The sequence below is a fragment of the Argentina anserina genome, chromosome 3, assembly GCF_933775445.1.
Source record: "Argentina anserina chromosome 3, drPotAnse1.1, whole genome shotgun sequence".
Classification (NCBI taxonomy): domain Eukaryota; kingdom Viridiplantae; phylum Streptophyta; class Magnoliopsida; order Rosales; family Rosaceae; genus Argentina; species Argentina anserina.
In genome coordinates this window covers 19,342,230-19,359,065 of record NC_065874.1, presented here as the reverse complement: position 1 = coordinate 19,359,065, position 16,836 = coordinate 19,342,230, and the positions used below count along the sequence as shown (strand labels likewise).

General features: G+C 36.9%; 3 protein-coding genes across 8 annotated transcripts; 2 read left to right on the top strand and 1 right to left on the bottom strand.

Moving 5' to 3' along the window:
• Window positions 1-3,525: 3,525 nt before the first annotated feature.
• On the bottom strand, window positions 3,526-8,906 carry LOC126787824 (F-box/WD-40 repeat-containing protein At5g21040). 3 transcript variants are annotated; one of them, XR_007671276.1, is made up of 3 exons: window positions 6,954-8,906; window positions 4,499-4,770; window positions 3,526-3,649 (listed from the first exon to the last, which is right to left on the bottom strand). XR_007671276.1 is itself a non-coding variant. In XM_050513736.1 (1 exon), exon 1 carries the CDS (start codon window positions 8,576-8,578, stop codon window positions 7,034-7,036), a length of 1,545 nt encoding a protein of 514 aa, XP_050369693.1. In that variant the 5' UTR covers window positions 8,579-8,906; the 3' UTR covers window positions 6,673-7,033. The 3 variants fall into 3 exon arrangements, 1 of the variants encoding a protein (XP_050369693.1); XR_007671277.1 differs by having other exon boundaries at window positions 6,999-8,906; XM_050513736.1 differs by lacking the exons at window positions 3,526-3,649; window positions 4,499-4,770 and having other exon boundaries at window positions 6,673-8,906.
• A 251-nt stretch (window positions 8,907-9,157) lies between these two features.
• Window positions 9,158-12,414, top strand: LOC126787842 (transcription initiation factor TFIID subunit 13-like). Of its 2 annotated transcripts, none has more exons than XM_050513758.1 (9): window positions 9,158-9,191; window positions 9,357-9,447; window positions 10,458-10,547; window positions 10,755-10,865; window positions 11,114-11,235; window positions 11,377-11,414; window positions 11,511-11,570; window positions 11,653-11,727; window positions 12,156-12,414. In XM_050513758.1, exons 5-9 carry the CDS (start codon window positions 11,127-11,129, stop codon window positions 12,297-12,299), a joined length of 426 nt encoding a protein of 141 aa, XP_050369715.1. In that variant the 5' UTR covers window positions 9,158-9,191; window positions 9,357-9,447; window positions 10,458-10,547; window positions 10,755-10,865; window positions 11,114-11,126; the 3' UTR covers window positions 12,300-12,414. The 2 variants fall into 2 exon arrangements, with proteins under 2 accessions (XP_050369715.1, XP_050369713.1); XM_050513756.1 differs by having other exon boundaries at window positions 9,159-9,191; window positions 10,772-10,865.
• Window positions 12,200-15,945, top strand: LOC126787825 (integrin-linked protein kinase 1-like). Of its 3 annotated transcripts, none has more exons than XM_050513738.1 (12): window positions 12,200-12,334; window positions 13,198-13,443; window positions 13,527-13,601; window positions 13,731-13,811; window positions 13,959-14,053; window positions 14,305-14,425; window positions 14,507-14,586; window positions 14,761-14,823; window positions 14,915-15,027; window positions 15,118-15,203; window positions 15,292-15,410; window positions 15,628-15,945. In XM_050513738.1, the coding sequence occupies exons 2-12, from the start codon at window positions 13,204-13,206 to the stop codon at window positions 15,770-15,772; spliced, it is 1,218 nt and encodes a 405-aa protein (XP_050369695.1). In that variant the 5' UTR covers window positions 12,200-12,334; window positions 13,198-13,203; the 3' UTR covers window positions 15,773-15,945. The 3 variants fall into 3 exon arrangements, with proteins under 3 accessions (XP_050369695.1, XP_050369696.1, XP_050369694.1); XM_050513739.1 differs by having other exon boundaries at window positions 12,218-12,334; window positions 13,213-13,443; XM_050513737.1 differs by lacking the exon at window positions 12,200-12,334 and adding an exon at window positions 12,532-12,989 and having other exon boundaries at window positions 13,213-13,443.
• Window positions 15,946-16,836: the final 891 nt, after the last annotated feature.

Here is a 16,836-nt window from a genome sequence, read left to right as displayed (position 1 = left end):
TGGAGTATGGCGAAATAAGGTGAATGTTTTGCTCTGCTAAGTCTTGAGGATGACCTTTGTGATTCCTTTACCCTGAAAAATATATCCATGCCGAGCCTAAGCCTTCCCTTTTCCAAAGATCCGCATGATTCTTAAAATGAGTAGCTCTTGATCTGTGGAGTTTGTTTCATGAGTAAGCATATGGTTTGGGTTCATTTGTGCATATGATTGGTATCTTTCATGAGGTTTGTCGATTTCACTATGTTTATAACTCTTGTGTGTGAAAAACTTTTAAGCATATGCCATGTTCTTGAGAGAAAAGATTTGGAGTGCATATCCCTTGTGAGTTGAATTTGAACTTGTTTTGAACATGTTGAGCTTAATTCCACCTTTGTTTCTGCCATGTCTTGTTGAACGAAATCTCATGTTTATTAACCATTGAATTCATCTTATCTATTTCGATTGAGTGCTATTCTTGATGCTATGAGTTTGAAGATCTCTGAGACAAAATGTTGAAGGCATTAGTATGTGTGTCGTGAGCATTAGTTGTGTCGTTAGTTTTAGTGTTTTGATTTTTGTTTCATGTTTTGATTTCCCTTTTTAGTGTTTGCTAAGGGACTAGCAAAGTCTAAGTCTGGGGTTATTGATAGGAGCACAAAGTGTGACGTTCTTAATGTTTATATACCCTATTCTTATGCTTTGTTACTTCTTATTTAGTTGTTTTAGGTTCATATTTGTCATTTCTATGTTCTAAGGAGAGATATTTCGAATTTAGATAAATTGATGATGAAATTGTGCTAAGTGTAGAACTCCTTATTGAGCTAAGATTCCTTACTCGACTAGGACTCTACTTTCCTATTTTCATTCTTTCCTATTCCTTAATCGTCGAATTCTTTTCAGGAAAGACAAATCATACTTGGAAAGGGAGTAGAGATGTCGTGATGCATTCCTAGTGAGACAAGGAAATCATCTTCGACTTGAAGAAGGAGAAGAAGAGCCGGCCTAGCTACTCCTAGTTGGACCAAGAGAGATGCCATGCAGCCCTTATGTGGTCTCCCTATTGGATTTGGTTTCCCACATCAAGTTGGATTTGGAGTACATGAATCAAAATCCATAACAAAGAAGATTTCAGCTTCCCAATTGGATTTTATCTCCTTAAGGGACGGCAAGAGGGCTTCATAGACTCCTATATATAGAGGCTCGGCCTTCCCGTTCAGATGATCATCAACCTTGCACACAAGCACAAGCCTAGCTCTGCCGAATCAATCCCTTACCTTTGCAAGAAATCCTAAAACCGATTCCACCATTCTCCACCAATCTATAGCCTTCAAGCACGCTTGTGAAGAATGTTTCATCCCCTAGAAGTCACAGCTATACTTGTGGAATTGCTTGATTTATAAAGTGTAACCATGATTCACTCTTTGTTTCAATTCGGTTTTTAGGTTTTTCTTGTTCTTGGATGAGCTTGCGATTTGTGTAGTGTAATCTTGTTTCAATTTTGTCTATGAAATTGCTACTTGATTCAATTTATATAAAGATTCGAATTTATGTTTTGGTTTTATGGATTTTCTGTTTGTGGTTTCTGCCGTGTACTATGTATGAACAATTTCGATTCCTAAGTGTTATGACTATGCTTGTAGCATGATATTTAGGTTGTTGGATTAAAGACTTATGCTAAGAACATGTTACTCTTTTCTATGTGATTTTCGAATTGCATGATTGTTGGTTAAGTAGGTGACATGCTTAATGAATTCAATGTGCATGGCTTTGGAATTACATGATGAAGATGAACATGTTAGATTTCGATTATGGCTGCTTGGTATTAATCGAATGTGTTAAGTGTCTATGTGTTTAGGTTACTGCTTAGAACCCTAATTGCATGATCCAACCTTAAGTGTTTATAAGGAGGTCTCGACATGATTCTCAAGATAGATATAGAACTTGTTTCGATTTCTTTATGTGAGTTGTTTTGGTGACTGTTTATGTGTTGGTTGGTTGATCACATGTATATATTAGTTTAGATTTTATTTACTGTTTTTATAACTCAATCCGAACCTATATATCAAACTCTTTTATATCTTTATGAATTCGTGTTAAGTGTTGTGATCCTAAGCCCTGGCTGGATCCCCGGTTTGTGAACGATACCCTCTTGCTTTATACTACTAATGATGCGTACAGGGTTAAATATTGATGTCGAGTAATCGAGCAATCATCAGATACATATATATGGGTTGCCATATTATATACTGTCATATTTCCGTTTGCAAAATAAGTTCATTTATAACATTGATATTTGTTATTTGAGAATGTCACTTGGTTTTGTACAATAACATGTGATGATTGTGTTGTACGTGGTTTTAACTTGAGTTATGTTAAAACATTTTTGTTGTCTTCGGACGTGTTGGCATGTCAGAACCTAGCCTTGGCCGGGCGACAGTTACGATACAGTTAGAGCTCTAGTCTGTCTGCCGGTGTACTAACATGAGAGGTAACATATGGGTTACCGGCTTATGAGTACCCATATTTTTGGGATTATTGGGTGACATATGGGTTGCCCAATGCCCGGCGGTGTACTACATGTGGGGTAACGAATGAGTATCTGGGTCTCATGAGTACCCGTATTATAAATGTAATTGGGTAAACATATGAGTTGCCTGATTTCTCATAAGCACTCATATTTCAGATATTATTAGACAACAAGATGGGTTGTCTTTTGACTCATGAGTACATTTATAATTGGATGTTTCAATATTTATTCTCGTATTACTATGCATGTTATTTTGGTTGTTTTATTCATACGAGCTGCAAAGCTTATCGGTTTTGTGTTTTGTAATCCCGGTGCACTTATTCGATGGTGTAGTGGATAGTTCCGCAGGTGTGAATTAGCAGAATCGACGGACAACTTTGAAGACTTCGAAGTTGCCTTATTTTATTTTTGTGGTGAGGATTGAGAAGATTTTTACATTTCCATTTGATATAAGTCTTGCATTATAAATTTGGTTTGTAATTAATCAATTCGACTGAGTTGTACTATGAAGTCAGTAACGATCCGCTGTGACGATAAGATGATTTCGATTTATTGACATTGTTTTAGAGTTTTTCATGGCTTCGATTTTTGACATCATGTTTGGTTGCTACTTTTCTCTAATGATACTTATGGGCTTCATAATTGAACATTAAGTATGCTTAAACTCAGCCGAGCAGTAAACTTGCATTTTTTTTTTGAAGTGGTGGTGATTGGTACTTATTGCCTAAACATGATATTAGCTATATACTGTACATACTGAGAAATATAAAAATCTTGTAATTATGTAATTATCCTAGTTTACTTTAAAGGCCGCATGTAGGTTTCTAAATTAAACTATCATATAATGTTTTGATTTCTGTATGAAGCCTTCAAATCAGTGAATGATATTAGTCTTAATTACCCTGTTTTTCCATGAGTGTGATACCTAGAAAGTGATTCCAATAGATTGCAGCAAGAAAGTGAAGACACCATTTAATTGGAAAAAAGAAAAATGGAAGCGCTTCAGTTCAACTGGGTGTATTTCATTGAAGCTTCCCTGATGCTATATATTATGAAAAAATTACTGCAATTTGCATTTATAGCCTGTGGCCCGTACTGAGTCAACATCCCACTGCATTGTTGATATGGATATGATGTTAAAACCTGCATTATTCAATGGAAACTAGTAAAAATTCTTTACATAACCCAAAAAAAGAAATTCGTAGAACAGAACCATAAACTGAACACCAGAAAATTTTCAAGGGGGGGAGCAATATACAAATTATTATTATTTAAAAATGATATAGTGCTGGAAATGTTGCACGGAAAATACTATTAGTTTTTATAACATTTTAAGAAACAGATAGAGAAACCAGAATGTTCTTTCAAGTAGATGAATTACAGGAATATAGTAGAACTAATTATAGAATTCTCATTTCTGCATGGTGGCCCTAGAAACCAGAGTGGCAACAGGGGTTAATTCACACATTTCTTAGCGGAAACAAGTAGAGTATCGGGGCATAAAAAATAAGAAATGAAGGAGTGCGACACGGTTTCTGCAGATACCAGTAAAAGAGACATAAAGATTGTTTTATTCTTTTACGCTATCTCAACCATACCCAAACCATACCCAAAACAATATAGAATGTATACATATATTGTAAAAACCAATAACAGATGGTAGTCTCAACTCGCAAGTGTATCAAGTTCTAGTCAATCCAATTCATAAGCACTATCTAAATCATACAACCAAATAAATAAAATATACATATAACCAAAAACTTCATCTATTCCTTTTTTCTCATATCAAATGATATCTCTCAGTATATTGAAATTGATTATGTATTCTATTTTGAAGTCTCACAATGAAAACAAAATTAGAGAACAATGCCATGGTTTTTTCCTAGATTAAATAACTTACTAGTGATCCTATTGTAGTATAAATTTCTAGCTTTCCTGGTTATATAAAACTTGACATTTTCCACGGGAGATGATAATTCTAATAGTAAGTACCAGACTATGATCCTATTGTAGTCTGTATAATTTTGTTGAGGTTAGCTCTGCCATCCAGCTCAGCATCAGCTTGTGACTGCCTAGCTCCATTCATCACAACACTGTTACCATGTTCTGCAAAAGTTGATGCTAAAGCACTTCCACCAAAAGACAAACTATTTCCCGCTCCACGCCACCAAGGTTGTATAGTTGATTGCAAGACAATCTGTGCTCCTGGTTCTAAGTGTGGATCTTCATCTTTAGACTTGACCGGCATCATTCACCACTTTCTCCTGAACATAATGTTAACATGCGTTTCAGCATAAAACAAAGGAAGAAGAGAATTGAAACAAAAAGCAAATGCTGGTCAGCGTTCATGATTTAGAAATATACCACGTACAGAGTAACCTACAAGAATCAAGTCTGCCGAGGCACATTTAAGAAATTATACCAACCGAAAAAGTACCCAGAACTTACATTAACAGATTTATGTGAGGAGATCAGTACTAGAATGAAAACAATATCGTAAAGATATTGCAAATATCTAGCTTGTCTTTGAGAAATAGACACTAATTTGCAAATTCACAAAAGGATAGTTGCAGTTTAGGTTAACACAGCAAGAGAAAATGTAGCCAATAAGAAAAATATTAAATTCATGCAGTGCTTTAATCAAGTACCATGTATCCAATCACAAATAACAAACTTGAATATCTAAAAGCTAAAGAAGAGAATTTTAATAAGAAATGATATAGGTAATCACGGTCGGATTTGTCAGCTCAACTTAGATGTCCCAATCAGTTGTTCAATATTTTCTGATGAGCCAACCCCATTTCCAGTCAACATCCATTCTAGAACAGCCAAGTTATAATGACGCTAAGCATACCAGAAACTCTTAAAGTCATCTCTAACAAACAGGTAAGATAAAACACACACTACAGCAAGCGCGGCTATTCTATCCCCAAGTTAACAAATACTACATCCCTAACTCTCTTGCAATCTCCAAAAAAGTTCAGGAATGGACTAATTAGTCTTATGAGATCATAAAACTTTAAAAGCATCTAAAGGATAATCCAAAAAATATCTATCCTACAATTCCACATCTGCTGTCCAACCAACAACAGAAACAGTTCAATATCCTGCCACAATCAGAGTGATCCAATAGAAACAATCCAAAACCAACCTCCAAAAAAATAGACTAATTTAATACAAGACCATTGGATCACACAATCCCAACATGAATGACAATGTACAGCTTCAAATGGATGATAAAAGTTCAAGCTTGATGACTTGAAAACATGTAAAAATTCAATCTTTCTAATCCAGCCTAAGTATTCCAACACCCAGAAAGCCATTTTCACTATTTCAAACCCAAAACTCAAAATTCTCTTCTGTTTTGTTAATCAATTTCGAGCTTTCTGAGTAACCAAAGCAGCTTTAAGAGTGAAAGCATGCGAATTGGAAGTTGAGAGGTGAGGAGAATTTGAATAGAAAATTAGAAATTATAATCATACAGTGGTGTGCCGAGTATAGATTTGGAAGTGGGGAAGTTGCGGTTTTAGGGATCTTCGAAGGTTGGACTCATCCTCTCGACTCGTGTAAGTTTTACGGTGAGGTGTTCATCAAAACTTTCCGATTTCGCATAATTTATATGCTGTGGATAAAAAATCGTTCTGTTTTTTTTTCAAAAAGAAAAATCGTTTTTTGAGAAGATTTTCAAATCAATGGAAAATCATACAATGGAGGGAGACGGATTAAAACACAGAGAAATGTGGATATAAACTTTATCAGGAGAGGTTGAGGTTGTGTGGGCGTGGTTCTTATTACTCAGTATCACCAAAGTTGCTGCATCTATGGCTTGGCAATTTCCCATCTCTCTCTCTCCTCTTTCAGTTTCTCTCTCTCTCTCTCTCTCTCTCTCAAGAATGAAGTTGAAGAAGAGGAGGGTGGTTTGAGGCTTTGAGCTATGCAACAAGCTCTTTATATTTCTCTCTTTCTTTCTGAACCTGAAGGAAGTTTCAATTCCTTCTCCTAGTTTCCTTGCAGCATTTTTCTTAAAATTTACGGTCCAATTTCACACCTTACCAGCACTTATTCACAGGTATCCTCCTGGATTGAGTGAAGTGCAACCTAAGATCCCATCTAAGATACAGTTGCATAAGCAATCAACAGCATGAGGAGCGAAAGACAAGTACACCTTAAAAAGAATAATCTGGAACAATTTAATCATCGACAAATTGTTGTTCAATCTGTCCCGTTTCAGGTTACAAAATTTAGGCAGACTACCTCTCACACATTGGCATCAGACTGTTGGTAACAACAGTTCCGGAGAAAACACAAAATGATACAGAGATCTTTAGAAAGCAAGAAACCAACATTCTTTCAATTTTTCTGTCTAAAAAAAGAGTCAATGATTGAGATGGCCAGACAAAACCACAAATCTAGTAACGAAAGAGGAAAGTACAATTAGTTAGCTAACCTGCTTAAACCATATGTTGTACAAATCACAGTAGAAAGGCCATACTTTTCAAAAGCGTACATCGAGCATTAATCTGGTTACTACGCTTTCAGCTTGCTGCTCGCCCCACGTTTACTGTGCCAACCACTCCTTTCACCAGTGACTGGATTCTTCTTGGCTGCAACTGAGCATTGATCAGTGCGACCAGCTTTGCTGCTATTCTCTGTATGGAGCCTACGCCGCCTCATCCTATTCTCTAGTCGTATTCCTTTTAAAGCATGAGCCCTTCGCTCAATCTCCAAAGCCTGTGTGAAGTTCCAGATCCTAACAACACCTTCCTCACCGCCACATACAATACGATCGGCACCAATGTGAACTGAAAGGAGATTCTTTGCAAATCCATGTAGCATTCTCTGTGGGGGTTCTACACTGCTCCGGTCTTCGTGTTTAACACGTGAAGCATTTGTCCCTGAAGGACGCCTTCTGGTCTTTAAAAGCTTTCTTACATCAATAAGTGATAGCTTCCCATCACCAGAAGCAGAAACAAGCCATGGAAACTCAAACGCAAGGGACTGCACAGGACCTGTGTGAGGGATCCATGTTGCAGCCAAATTTTGATTAGTCTCAAGCCCCTGACTCAGAATTTCATACATGTGAATTGCACCATCTTCCCCTCCCGTAAATAGAAAATCACCTTTGTGGTTTCTGGCCAAGGAGCAACTTTTGCCAACATGAGCATTATGAATAAGGGTCATCAGATTCCCACTATTAGTATCCCAAACATAGACATCCGAACCAGCTGTGCTAGCAACTGTAGTATCATGAGGTACGAGGGCCCCGACCCAATCACTGTGCCTCAAGACCTTAACACACTCGAGTGAAAGTCGATCCCATACACGAACGGTCATATCCCACGAACCGCTATAGATCCTTGTAAGATCCAACGCAAGGGATGTTATGGGACCCTGATGCTCCCACAGACGAAACTCAGTAGTCTGCGTTTGAGGACCCCTGATATCAAACAAGTGCGGACAGCCCTCCACTGCCTGCCAACAGTGGATGAAACCATCCGTGCCGCCAGCAACCAGGAGTTTGGTATCGGCAGCAACAGCACGGATAGTGCAACCAAGAGACCTTGAAGAAGCAATCAACAAGCCTTGCTCCATGTTCCACATTTTCACCGTTTGGTCATACCCCGACGTAAAGATGAGCTTTGCCGAGGCCAGAAGGAAAACTGTTCGAACAGGTTCAGCATGACCATACAAAATCTCCATGCTATACCGTCCCATAAAAGTCCTACTCCTAAACTCCCTTTCGACAAAGTACTTCTTCCACGACTCGTCATCAGAAAGTCCCGAAGCCGAAGAAAGCCCCCATCTCTCACAGTAGAACTCCTTCCAAACATGGTGCTCGGACGCGAGCCTACAGAGATAGGCCGATGCACACGAGACTACGCCTAGCTCTTTGGGGTCTAGGCAATGCAGAATTTCAGATATCAAAGCCGGAGGAAGGTCAGTGATCGACCTATTGCTTGACAAAAGCTGTTTGGGTTTTGAAATCACACTTGTTTGCTGTTCGGCACATGAATCTCTTTTAGCTTCGACTTGGGAATCAAACTCAGTGTTCACCTGGCATTCAAATGCCATAAAAAGATGGAAAAAGACGCTAGCTTGAATCTAACCAACAGAAACCCCGTTTGAATCTAACACCTTAGACTACACGAACCCAAATTCTCTCTTCTCTTCAATTGAAATCTTGAAACAAAATCAATGTCAGAAACCCAAAACGGAAACCCTGGAAACTCAGAACCCTAGAAATCAAGCCTACTCTTGAGATCAAAACTGGAAAATAAATACGGGATGGTTATTAAATGAGGATGAATACCTGAATCCAATAAACAAATTCAGAGATGGAAGAAAACTATAAATCCTGAATCATTGAAATAAAAGATGGAAGCTTGAAGAGAAGAGACTGATGAATTTGAGAGAGAGAGAGAGAGAGAGAGAATGGGGGAGGGGAGGGGAACATATGGTTAAGAATCAAGTCCCTAATCACCAGTCATTGATTGGCCATGAAATCAACGGTTGATATACGAGTTCCACGTGGACATGGACTGCGCGCTTACACTGGATGGCAGCACACGCTGCAGAATCCTGTTTTGACGTAAGAAGACGGTTTCACCCCTGGTTTCTGGCGTGGGGATATAGAAACAGTAGAAATTATTGGGTAACAGGAAGGAAGGCGATTCTGGGTTTACAGGTATGGTTATTGATTTGTGCCTGTTTTTGGGTTTCTGTTTGGTTTTAAACTGATAATGACAGGGTGGATAGAATTGGGTTCGAATCTTGACCGTAATAATCTTGGGCATTTTGCTGTACTGATAGGTTAAAATGGATTTGATTCCCTTTGATTTCGTTGTTCCAGGTCAGGGCTAGCAGGCTCAGATCAGCAAGTTGACACAGTTTCAGCCAAGTTTCAGCGTTGAGGTTGCGAGATTGCTCACTGCTCACTAGAGGTGATTAAGTTTAGTTTTTCTTACTACTCAGAACACCAGACTTTTTGGACAAGGAAATGAGGGATGAGGAGTTTAGTTTCGCTAATACAAGTGTCTGAGAATATTTTGAAGGAACTAATGATAACATGTCTATTTCTGTTTAAATTTGATTGCAAGGTTATTCTTTGTCTTTGAGGTGTATGTATGAGCTTCCCGTACTTTTCCTTTTTTAAAACATACACATTCTTTGCTTATAATTTAGTTGTTTCATTTGTGCACTCACGCATGCGTATCTCTCTACGGAATACATTATCCACTCTGTTGATGCTAAACTAGCTGCTTCCATCGAATTTAGGCTGCAGGTCCATGATTCACACTATTAAAATTGCATCGTAGAACCATTACTTTGCTCACAAAGCCTTTACTTTCGGTTTTTCTTGATTTTAATTGGCTACTTACATCAGGGAATTGCTTGGAGTGTCGCATGCATCATGCATGATATACCCTGAAAGCAGAAAAGAAAAAAAAACTTCCCATTCAAAAGTTAAAACTTTGAACAACTAAGACAATTTTTTCAATTAGAGAACATAGACATTGGAATAAAGGAATTTTATTTGGCCCCAAATCATCAAAACTGACTAAACCATAATAGATCTATGCTTGTCTGCTCTATAATCTCTGCATTTATGTATTCGGTTTGCATACATTGTACTAATATGTATGCTAAACTTTCCAAAGTGTTTTTTCCAAAATGATATTCTTTTGCTGTTTATTTTTTCAATTCATTCACAACACCCAATTTTCAATCTGCATTGTTTTTAGTTTGTCATCTTGTCGCAATTCTGTAACAATCCTAAAATATGAAACTTTGATTTCACAGACAACATTAAAACAAATGATCATGTACTGTACATAATCGGTTAATTAAATCTTACATTGCTTGCAGAACTTCTGTCATCTGCCAACTATGATGTGTCATTCCTCATATGTTGTTTTTAATATTCTTAATTAATTGCTCATATGTTGTTCAGCTTATAGGCCTGTTGAGCGAAGAAGGTATTGAATAGCAGAAAAGAAGAGAAGGGCAAAGACTGTGTCACATAATCTGGGTTTAAAACTCGGTGAGTTTGTAACCAACTCACCTTTCTCCGTTGCTGCTTGGTTGCTGTTGGGTCGTCAATCCAACTCTCCTTGTTGTCATGCACCACATTTGTCAAATCAAACCCTGACTAAGCTGACAACCGCTTGAAGACCTAATTTAATATGAAGTTTTGATTGATATATGTTTCCTGCAAATGGCATGACTTTCCTGCTCCTGTTCATAACAGATTTTTTTTTGTGGAAGAATGAATTGACTCGACAAGGAAGCCAAGTCAAAAGAGCCATGGCTATCTCTTCTTTACAAATAGACAAATAGTACTCTTTACTTGGAGCTCTTGGTAAGGAGTAGTATGTGTTTTCCTTCATCTTGAATTTGCTGCCTACTCATTCCGCTTACATTTTATTTTCTATGATGATCTAAATGAACCTTTCAAAAAATGAAGTTAACCTTGGTTTACTGTTAGTTGAAATAACCCCAAAAACTAAATTACTAATTGCTGAAAAGTAAATTAAACTTGGGTAGTATTTGATATAATGATTATATATTGTTAGATAATGTATTAATGTGTGGCAATGTTCTGGACAGATTCTATCATACGATGAGCAAGTTTTCTGCAGGGGAAGGTTCATCCTTGAAAGCGAAAGCTGGACCCTCACAGCCAGCTGAAACTTCCTTTAAGCGCAAACGTGGAGTCTTCCAAAAAGAATGTTAGTAATCGCCTATTTGCTGCCCTCTGGTTACAATTATTATGCATTATTTAAGTTGTTTTTTTTTCGTTCGATTGAATAAGTTATTTGCCCTCCAATTTTTCTTATGATTTTTGGTTGGATCTTTTGTGCATCATACAGTGCAGCACATGATGTATGGTTTTGGAGATGATCCCAATGTATGCAACTTCAATGTTGAACACTGAAATTTTATTATCATCTTACTTTATCATATTACTTTTTTAATGTATTGACCGCTTATCTGTGCTGTGCAGCCTCTTCCGGAGAGTGTGGCTCTCATGGAGGACATAGTGGTTGAATACATCACCGATTTGGTTAGTACACTTGATATGTAGTAGGCTAAATATGTCAATGTAGGTATTGTTAGAATACACCCAATTATAAAACTTAATGCAGGTACATAAAGCCCAAGATACTGGATCAAATAGGGGAAAGCTATCAGTGGAGGATTTTCTCTACCTAATCCGCAAGGTATCTTCGATGCTGTATATAATATCCTTACCCATGAGAAATTGGAATGGTACTACAGTCTGGATTTAAAATTCTTTATTTTTTCAATGCCAATTACTAGTTCAGTAGGATATATACATTTGCTCTGTTAGGATAATCTGTACAAGGAAATAGTACTCTAGTTGGAATTTACCATGCTCTGAACATCAAAAATGAAAATAAGGAGGCAAGTCTGATGGTTAGTCAGTACAGGCTAATGATATATCTTAAATATTGAATTTTGGATTGTCTGAAGACCTTGGAATTTGGAGTACTTGAAAACTTTCTTACTCTTCTATGTTAATGATCATAGTCTTTGGTATAGGATTCTTATTATTAGTTGCACTTTGGTATGCCATGTTACCTTTGTTATGTCTGGTAAGAAAAGATTAACACAACTATTTCTTCAGGATGCTCCAAAACTTAACCGCTGTAAAGAATTGCTGTCTATGAATGAAGAGCTAAAACAAGCAAGAAAGGCTTTTGAGACAGATGAAGAGAACCTGAGGAAAGCTTTTGAGGCGGATGATGATAAACTAGGATCAACAGAATGATATGAAGAGCATATTCTCATTTCTATGATGTTTCGGTACTAAACGGTTTTAATTTCAATTTAAGGTTCCGAACATTGAAATATTAATCAAAATTTAGTAAAATGGTTTCAATTTCTGTTCTTTACAATATTCTTGGTTATTGTTGTCACCTTGTTCATGTAATTACATTAGGTGATAACTAATAATAAAAATTTTCAAAAAAAAAAACTTGGACTGTAGAGAATTGTTAATAGAGTGATCATATATCATCACCTGGTAACTGATAAATATAAAGGAGTTGTAGTTGGCGGATAAAACTATAGCGACGTTTGTCTAGCCCTTGAGAAAATTGAAATATCCCGCCAACTCTAAACCCCTTAACTATTGGCTACTGACAAACCACAGCAAATTCTAACTTTAAGATTATCAGCCAAACCAATACTATTTCTTCAGCCCTTTTACATATAATCTCATAAACCAATCGCACCAAGTCAACTCACCCTTAATTTTAACTCGGTGAAGATTTCGAGGTTCACTAGCTTCTAGATTATAATGTTCAAGACACCATATATACCTCGGAGACTCCGAATGCATCACTTATCCTTAATCCAATTTTATTGTCCCCTTCATTTCATACTCGCTCTCTCTTCTTTATCTAATTGCTTAATCATGGAAGATTGCAAACCTCCATCATCATTGTTGTCATCAAAGGTATCATAATTAATCTTATCTGTTCATACTTGACAGTTTAATTTGATTAAATTAGACAAGGAAAGCCTTGAGCCTTACATTTACGTTATGTTTCATTGATTTCCTTGGAAAATAATAGAGGTTTTGGATTAAACATTGAATTCTTGTAACGTAGTTTGAGTCTTTTATGTATGGTTCGAATTTCTTGTTTGAATTTTGGTTTGACAAGGTGGGAATGATGCAGAAGCCCAAAAAGTGTACTCCAGAAGGTCCATACAGGTTGCTATATTGTTCAAGTAAGGGGGATAGAGCAGGGGTGATGCTGGAGTTAGAGAAAGGCGTGGAGCCGGATCTTGGCGACTATGATAAGAGAACAGCTCTTCATTTGGCCTCATGTGAAGGCTGCACCGAAATTGTTGTTCTACTTCTCCAGAAAGGTGCCGATGTTAACTGCAAAGATCGTTGGGGTCGCACTGTAAGTTCATCCATCTTCAATCATATCAGTTATTATGATCGAGTACATGTTTTGAGGTATATTTGACAAGAATGATATTGCAGCCATTGTCGGATGCACGTAGCTTTGGTCATGATGGGATTTGCAAGATATTGGAGGATAGGGGTGGAATAGATCCGGTAATATATCACTTCCATTTTTTTTCTCACTTCACCACTTCACTCACACATGTATTCTAAAAAAGATTTCTTGAATCCTATGTTGTATCGATTCTTCTCCACTTATTCTTCTACTATGATTACGATTAGGTGGGGCTTGACTCTCATCTTCCTTGCTATGTAATTTCTTATAAAGAGGTGAACATGGACGAGGCAACACTTATTGGAGAGGTGGTATTATCATTTGAAATTTTACTGGGAACTAATAGTTCTAAATATATTTTTATTTAATATTATTTTGTTAAATATTGAACCTCTGCACCTGCTTCTATATTACACTTTTCATGCTTCATATGTGAAATAAAATTAGTAAAGCAGGGAGCATATGGTGAAATTTATTTAGTAAAGTGGCGCGGCACTGAAGTTGCTGCTAAAACAATCCGTCCTTCCATCGCTTCTAAACCCACTGTGAAGTGAGTTTTCTGTCTTCATTGGTTTCCTGGTTTGTACTCATTATATAAATGTTTGAGGAACTGCTCTATTTCATGTTAACATGTTGTAACTACCGAGATGCAGTACTTTTGTTATGATTTTTACTTTGATTTATAGTTGCAATCAATCTGCTGTTTGTTATCTTTCTAAATAGATTGAACTATGAGAGATTGTAATGCAGATATCTTTCCTCACTGGATTCAAGGAACATTAACTAACTTGCCAATTGCAGGGATCTTTTTCTTAAAGAACTTGCTTTGTGGCAACGGTTGCGACACCCTAACATAGTGCAATTCCTTGGGGTCATGAAGCACCCTGATCGCTTGATCTTCCTTACTGAGTTTCTTTGCAATGTAAATATTCTTTGGCTGTAATTTTTCATGTTCTTTCTGAGTTCATGCTAATGTTTTCTTCCATCAATGTGAATGTATTAGGGAAGTTTACATGATATATTGAAAAAGAAAGGAAGACTTGATCTGCAAACAGTTATTGGTTATGCTTTAGATATTGCCAGGTACTTACGCGATTGATATGTAACTGGTTATTGTCCCATCTATTAGCTTTTATCAAATCTTGTTTGCCTAATATATGTGTCCTAATATTTATGTGATATCCTCATTTATATTCATCTGTGTACTCCATTATTAGTGTCAACAATATATTGGTTATATCTTCTAAAATCTTGCAGAGGCATGAATTATCTCCATGAGCATAAACCGCGCCCTATAATCCATAGAGATTTGACACCAAGGTACGAAGTAAAGAAAACATGACGGTCTACTAAAGTAAATTGTTCCATTCAACCCTCCTTGGAAGCTAATGCTTCTTCTATGTTGGTCTAGAAATGTGTTACAAGACGAAGCTGGACGCCTTAAGGTCACAGATTTTGGCTTAAGCAAAATCGCCCAGCACAATGATGTATCAGGTTATAAAATGACAGGAAGGACAGGCTCATGTAAGAATGTCTTTTGACACAAAATTTTGTATTGTTATAATAATCTGGTGCTTAATTACTCTCCTAAATTATTGTCATCGTATATGCTAGATCGGTATATGGCGCCAGAGGTTTATCGCCGAGAATCGTATGGGAAGAGTATCGATATCTTCTCATTTGCTCTAATAGTACATGAGGTGCATTTCCTCTAGCTCAGGCTGATAGAAATAATTCTTTGTAAGTGTAAAGATCAAACATAACTCATATTCATGGTTTTGCTTACAGATGTTTCTGGGAGGACCACCAAATCTCGCAGAGGATCCTGAACAAATTGCAGACAAGAGAGCATATGAACATTCAAGACCACCTCTCTACTCGTATTTATACCCAGAACGAATTAGATCGTGAGTGTTTTTGTACTACAAGTATATATATTGTTTAACACGCACAAGTATATAACTTGCAGCCATATGTACTAAATAATACAGGATTCCCGTAACTTAGAAAGTACGACATGATTAGTCACAATAGATTACCTTCTTGCATATATGTAAATGAGCTAGACATGTATTTGCTTTGCAAGATTGTGGAGTAATCCTGCTTTGCTTGTGCACAATATAGGCTTTTAAAAAATTGCTGGCACCCGAATCCAGATTGCCGACCTACATTTAAAGAAATCATCTTGCACCTGGAGGAGATTCAAGAGAATACTCAAGTCAAGAGAAGATTAGGGTCGCCCTGTATTAGTAGGTGTATCATCTCTTAGATGGGATCATAATAATTATACTACTTTTTGTTCTCGTTTTGTATATAGGTATTTCTTAAAAATCTGTTGAATATCTTGTGTTTCATGTAATGTGTAATAGAGGTCACTACAATCTACATCAAATTACTTGTTTATGTAATGATGCTGGATTAATAATATGACAAAATTCAGTTTACTTACCTCAACTTTTGGACTCTCATTAGTTCACTCCTTCAACTTTCGTTTTAATAACTTTACTCCCTGAAGTTTTTAGTTTCCATCACCCGTCTCCAAAACTCCATTTTGGCACCAAAAGATGACATCATTACATGAGCTGTTCCCAACACTATTATGTATTTTCTTCCTCTAAAATGATAGATTTGACATTTTAACATATTTTGGCTAAAAAAAAACACATAAGACTATAACATCTTTTGTTAAATAATGCATGTTGCATTTTAATTAGTTGCTATATTCATTGTATGTCTCATGAACAAGCACTACATAAATCATCAAAACCACATATCTGCTCATCTACCATTGCATCTAAACGAAAACATGAAAACATATTACTCAATCCATAATTCAACCATAAATAGCAACCAAATGATGCATAAATTTGTTCAACATCCAAACGAACTAAAAGTAGAGTTTATAGTTGCATTTTGTCCTAGTTCTAATCATCTAAACAAAATATTAGAACTAGCAACCCTGTGACACAACCCAAGGTTGCGCAAAAATTACAACATGCATCTCCACCCTAACATTGGTTGCTAACACCCCATTTATCTATTTTCCAGCATTCTTCAGATTTTGATGGTTCCTTGCGGATGACCTGAATGAAGCATGTGAAGAAAAGGGATTTTGTCACATCCCAGGATCGCTCTGCCGTAACACGATATTGTCCGCTTTGGGCGTAGCCCTCACAGTTTTGTTTCTAGGAGTTCACGAGTAATTTCTCAGTGGGTCACCCATCCTGAAATTGCTTTAACCCGAGAAAGATTAACTTCAGAGTTCTCATCCCTCCGAAGACATTGAGCCCCCAAAAAGCCTCGTATTACATGGAGATGGGCATGTACATATAA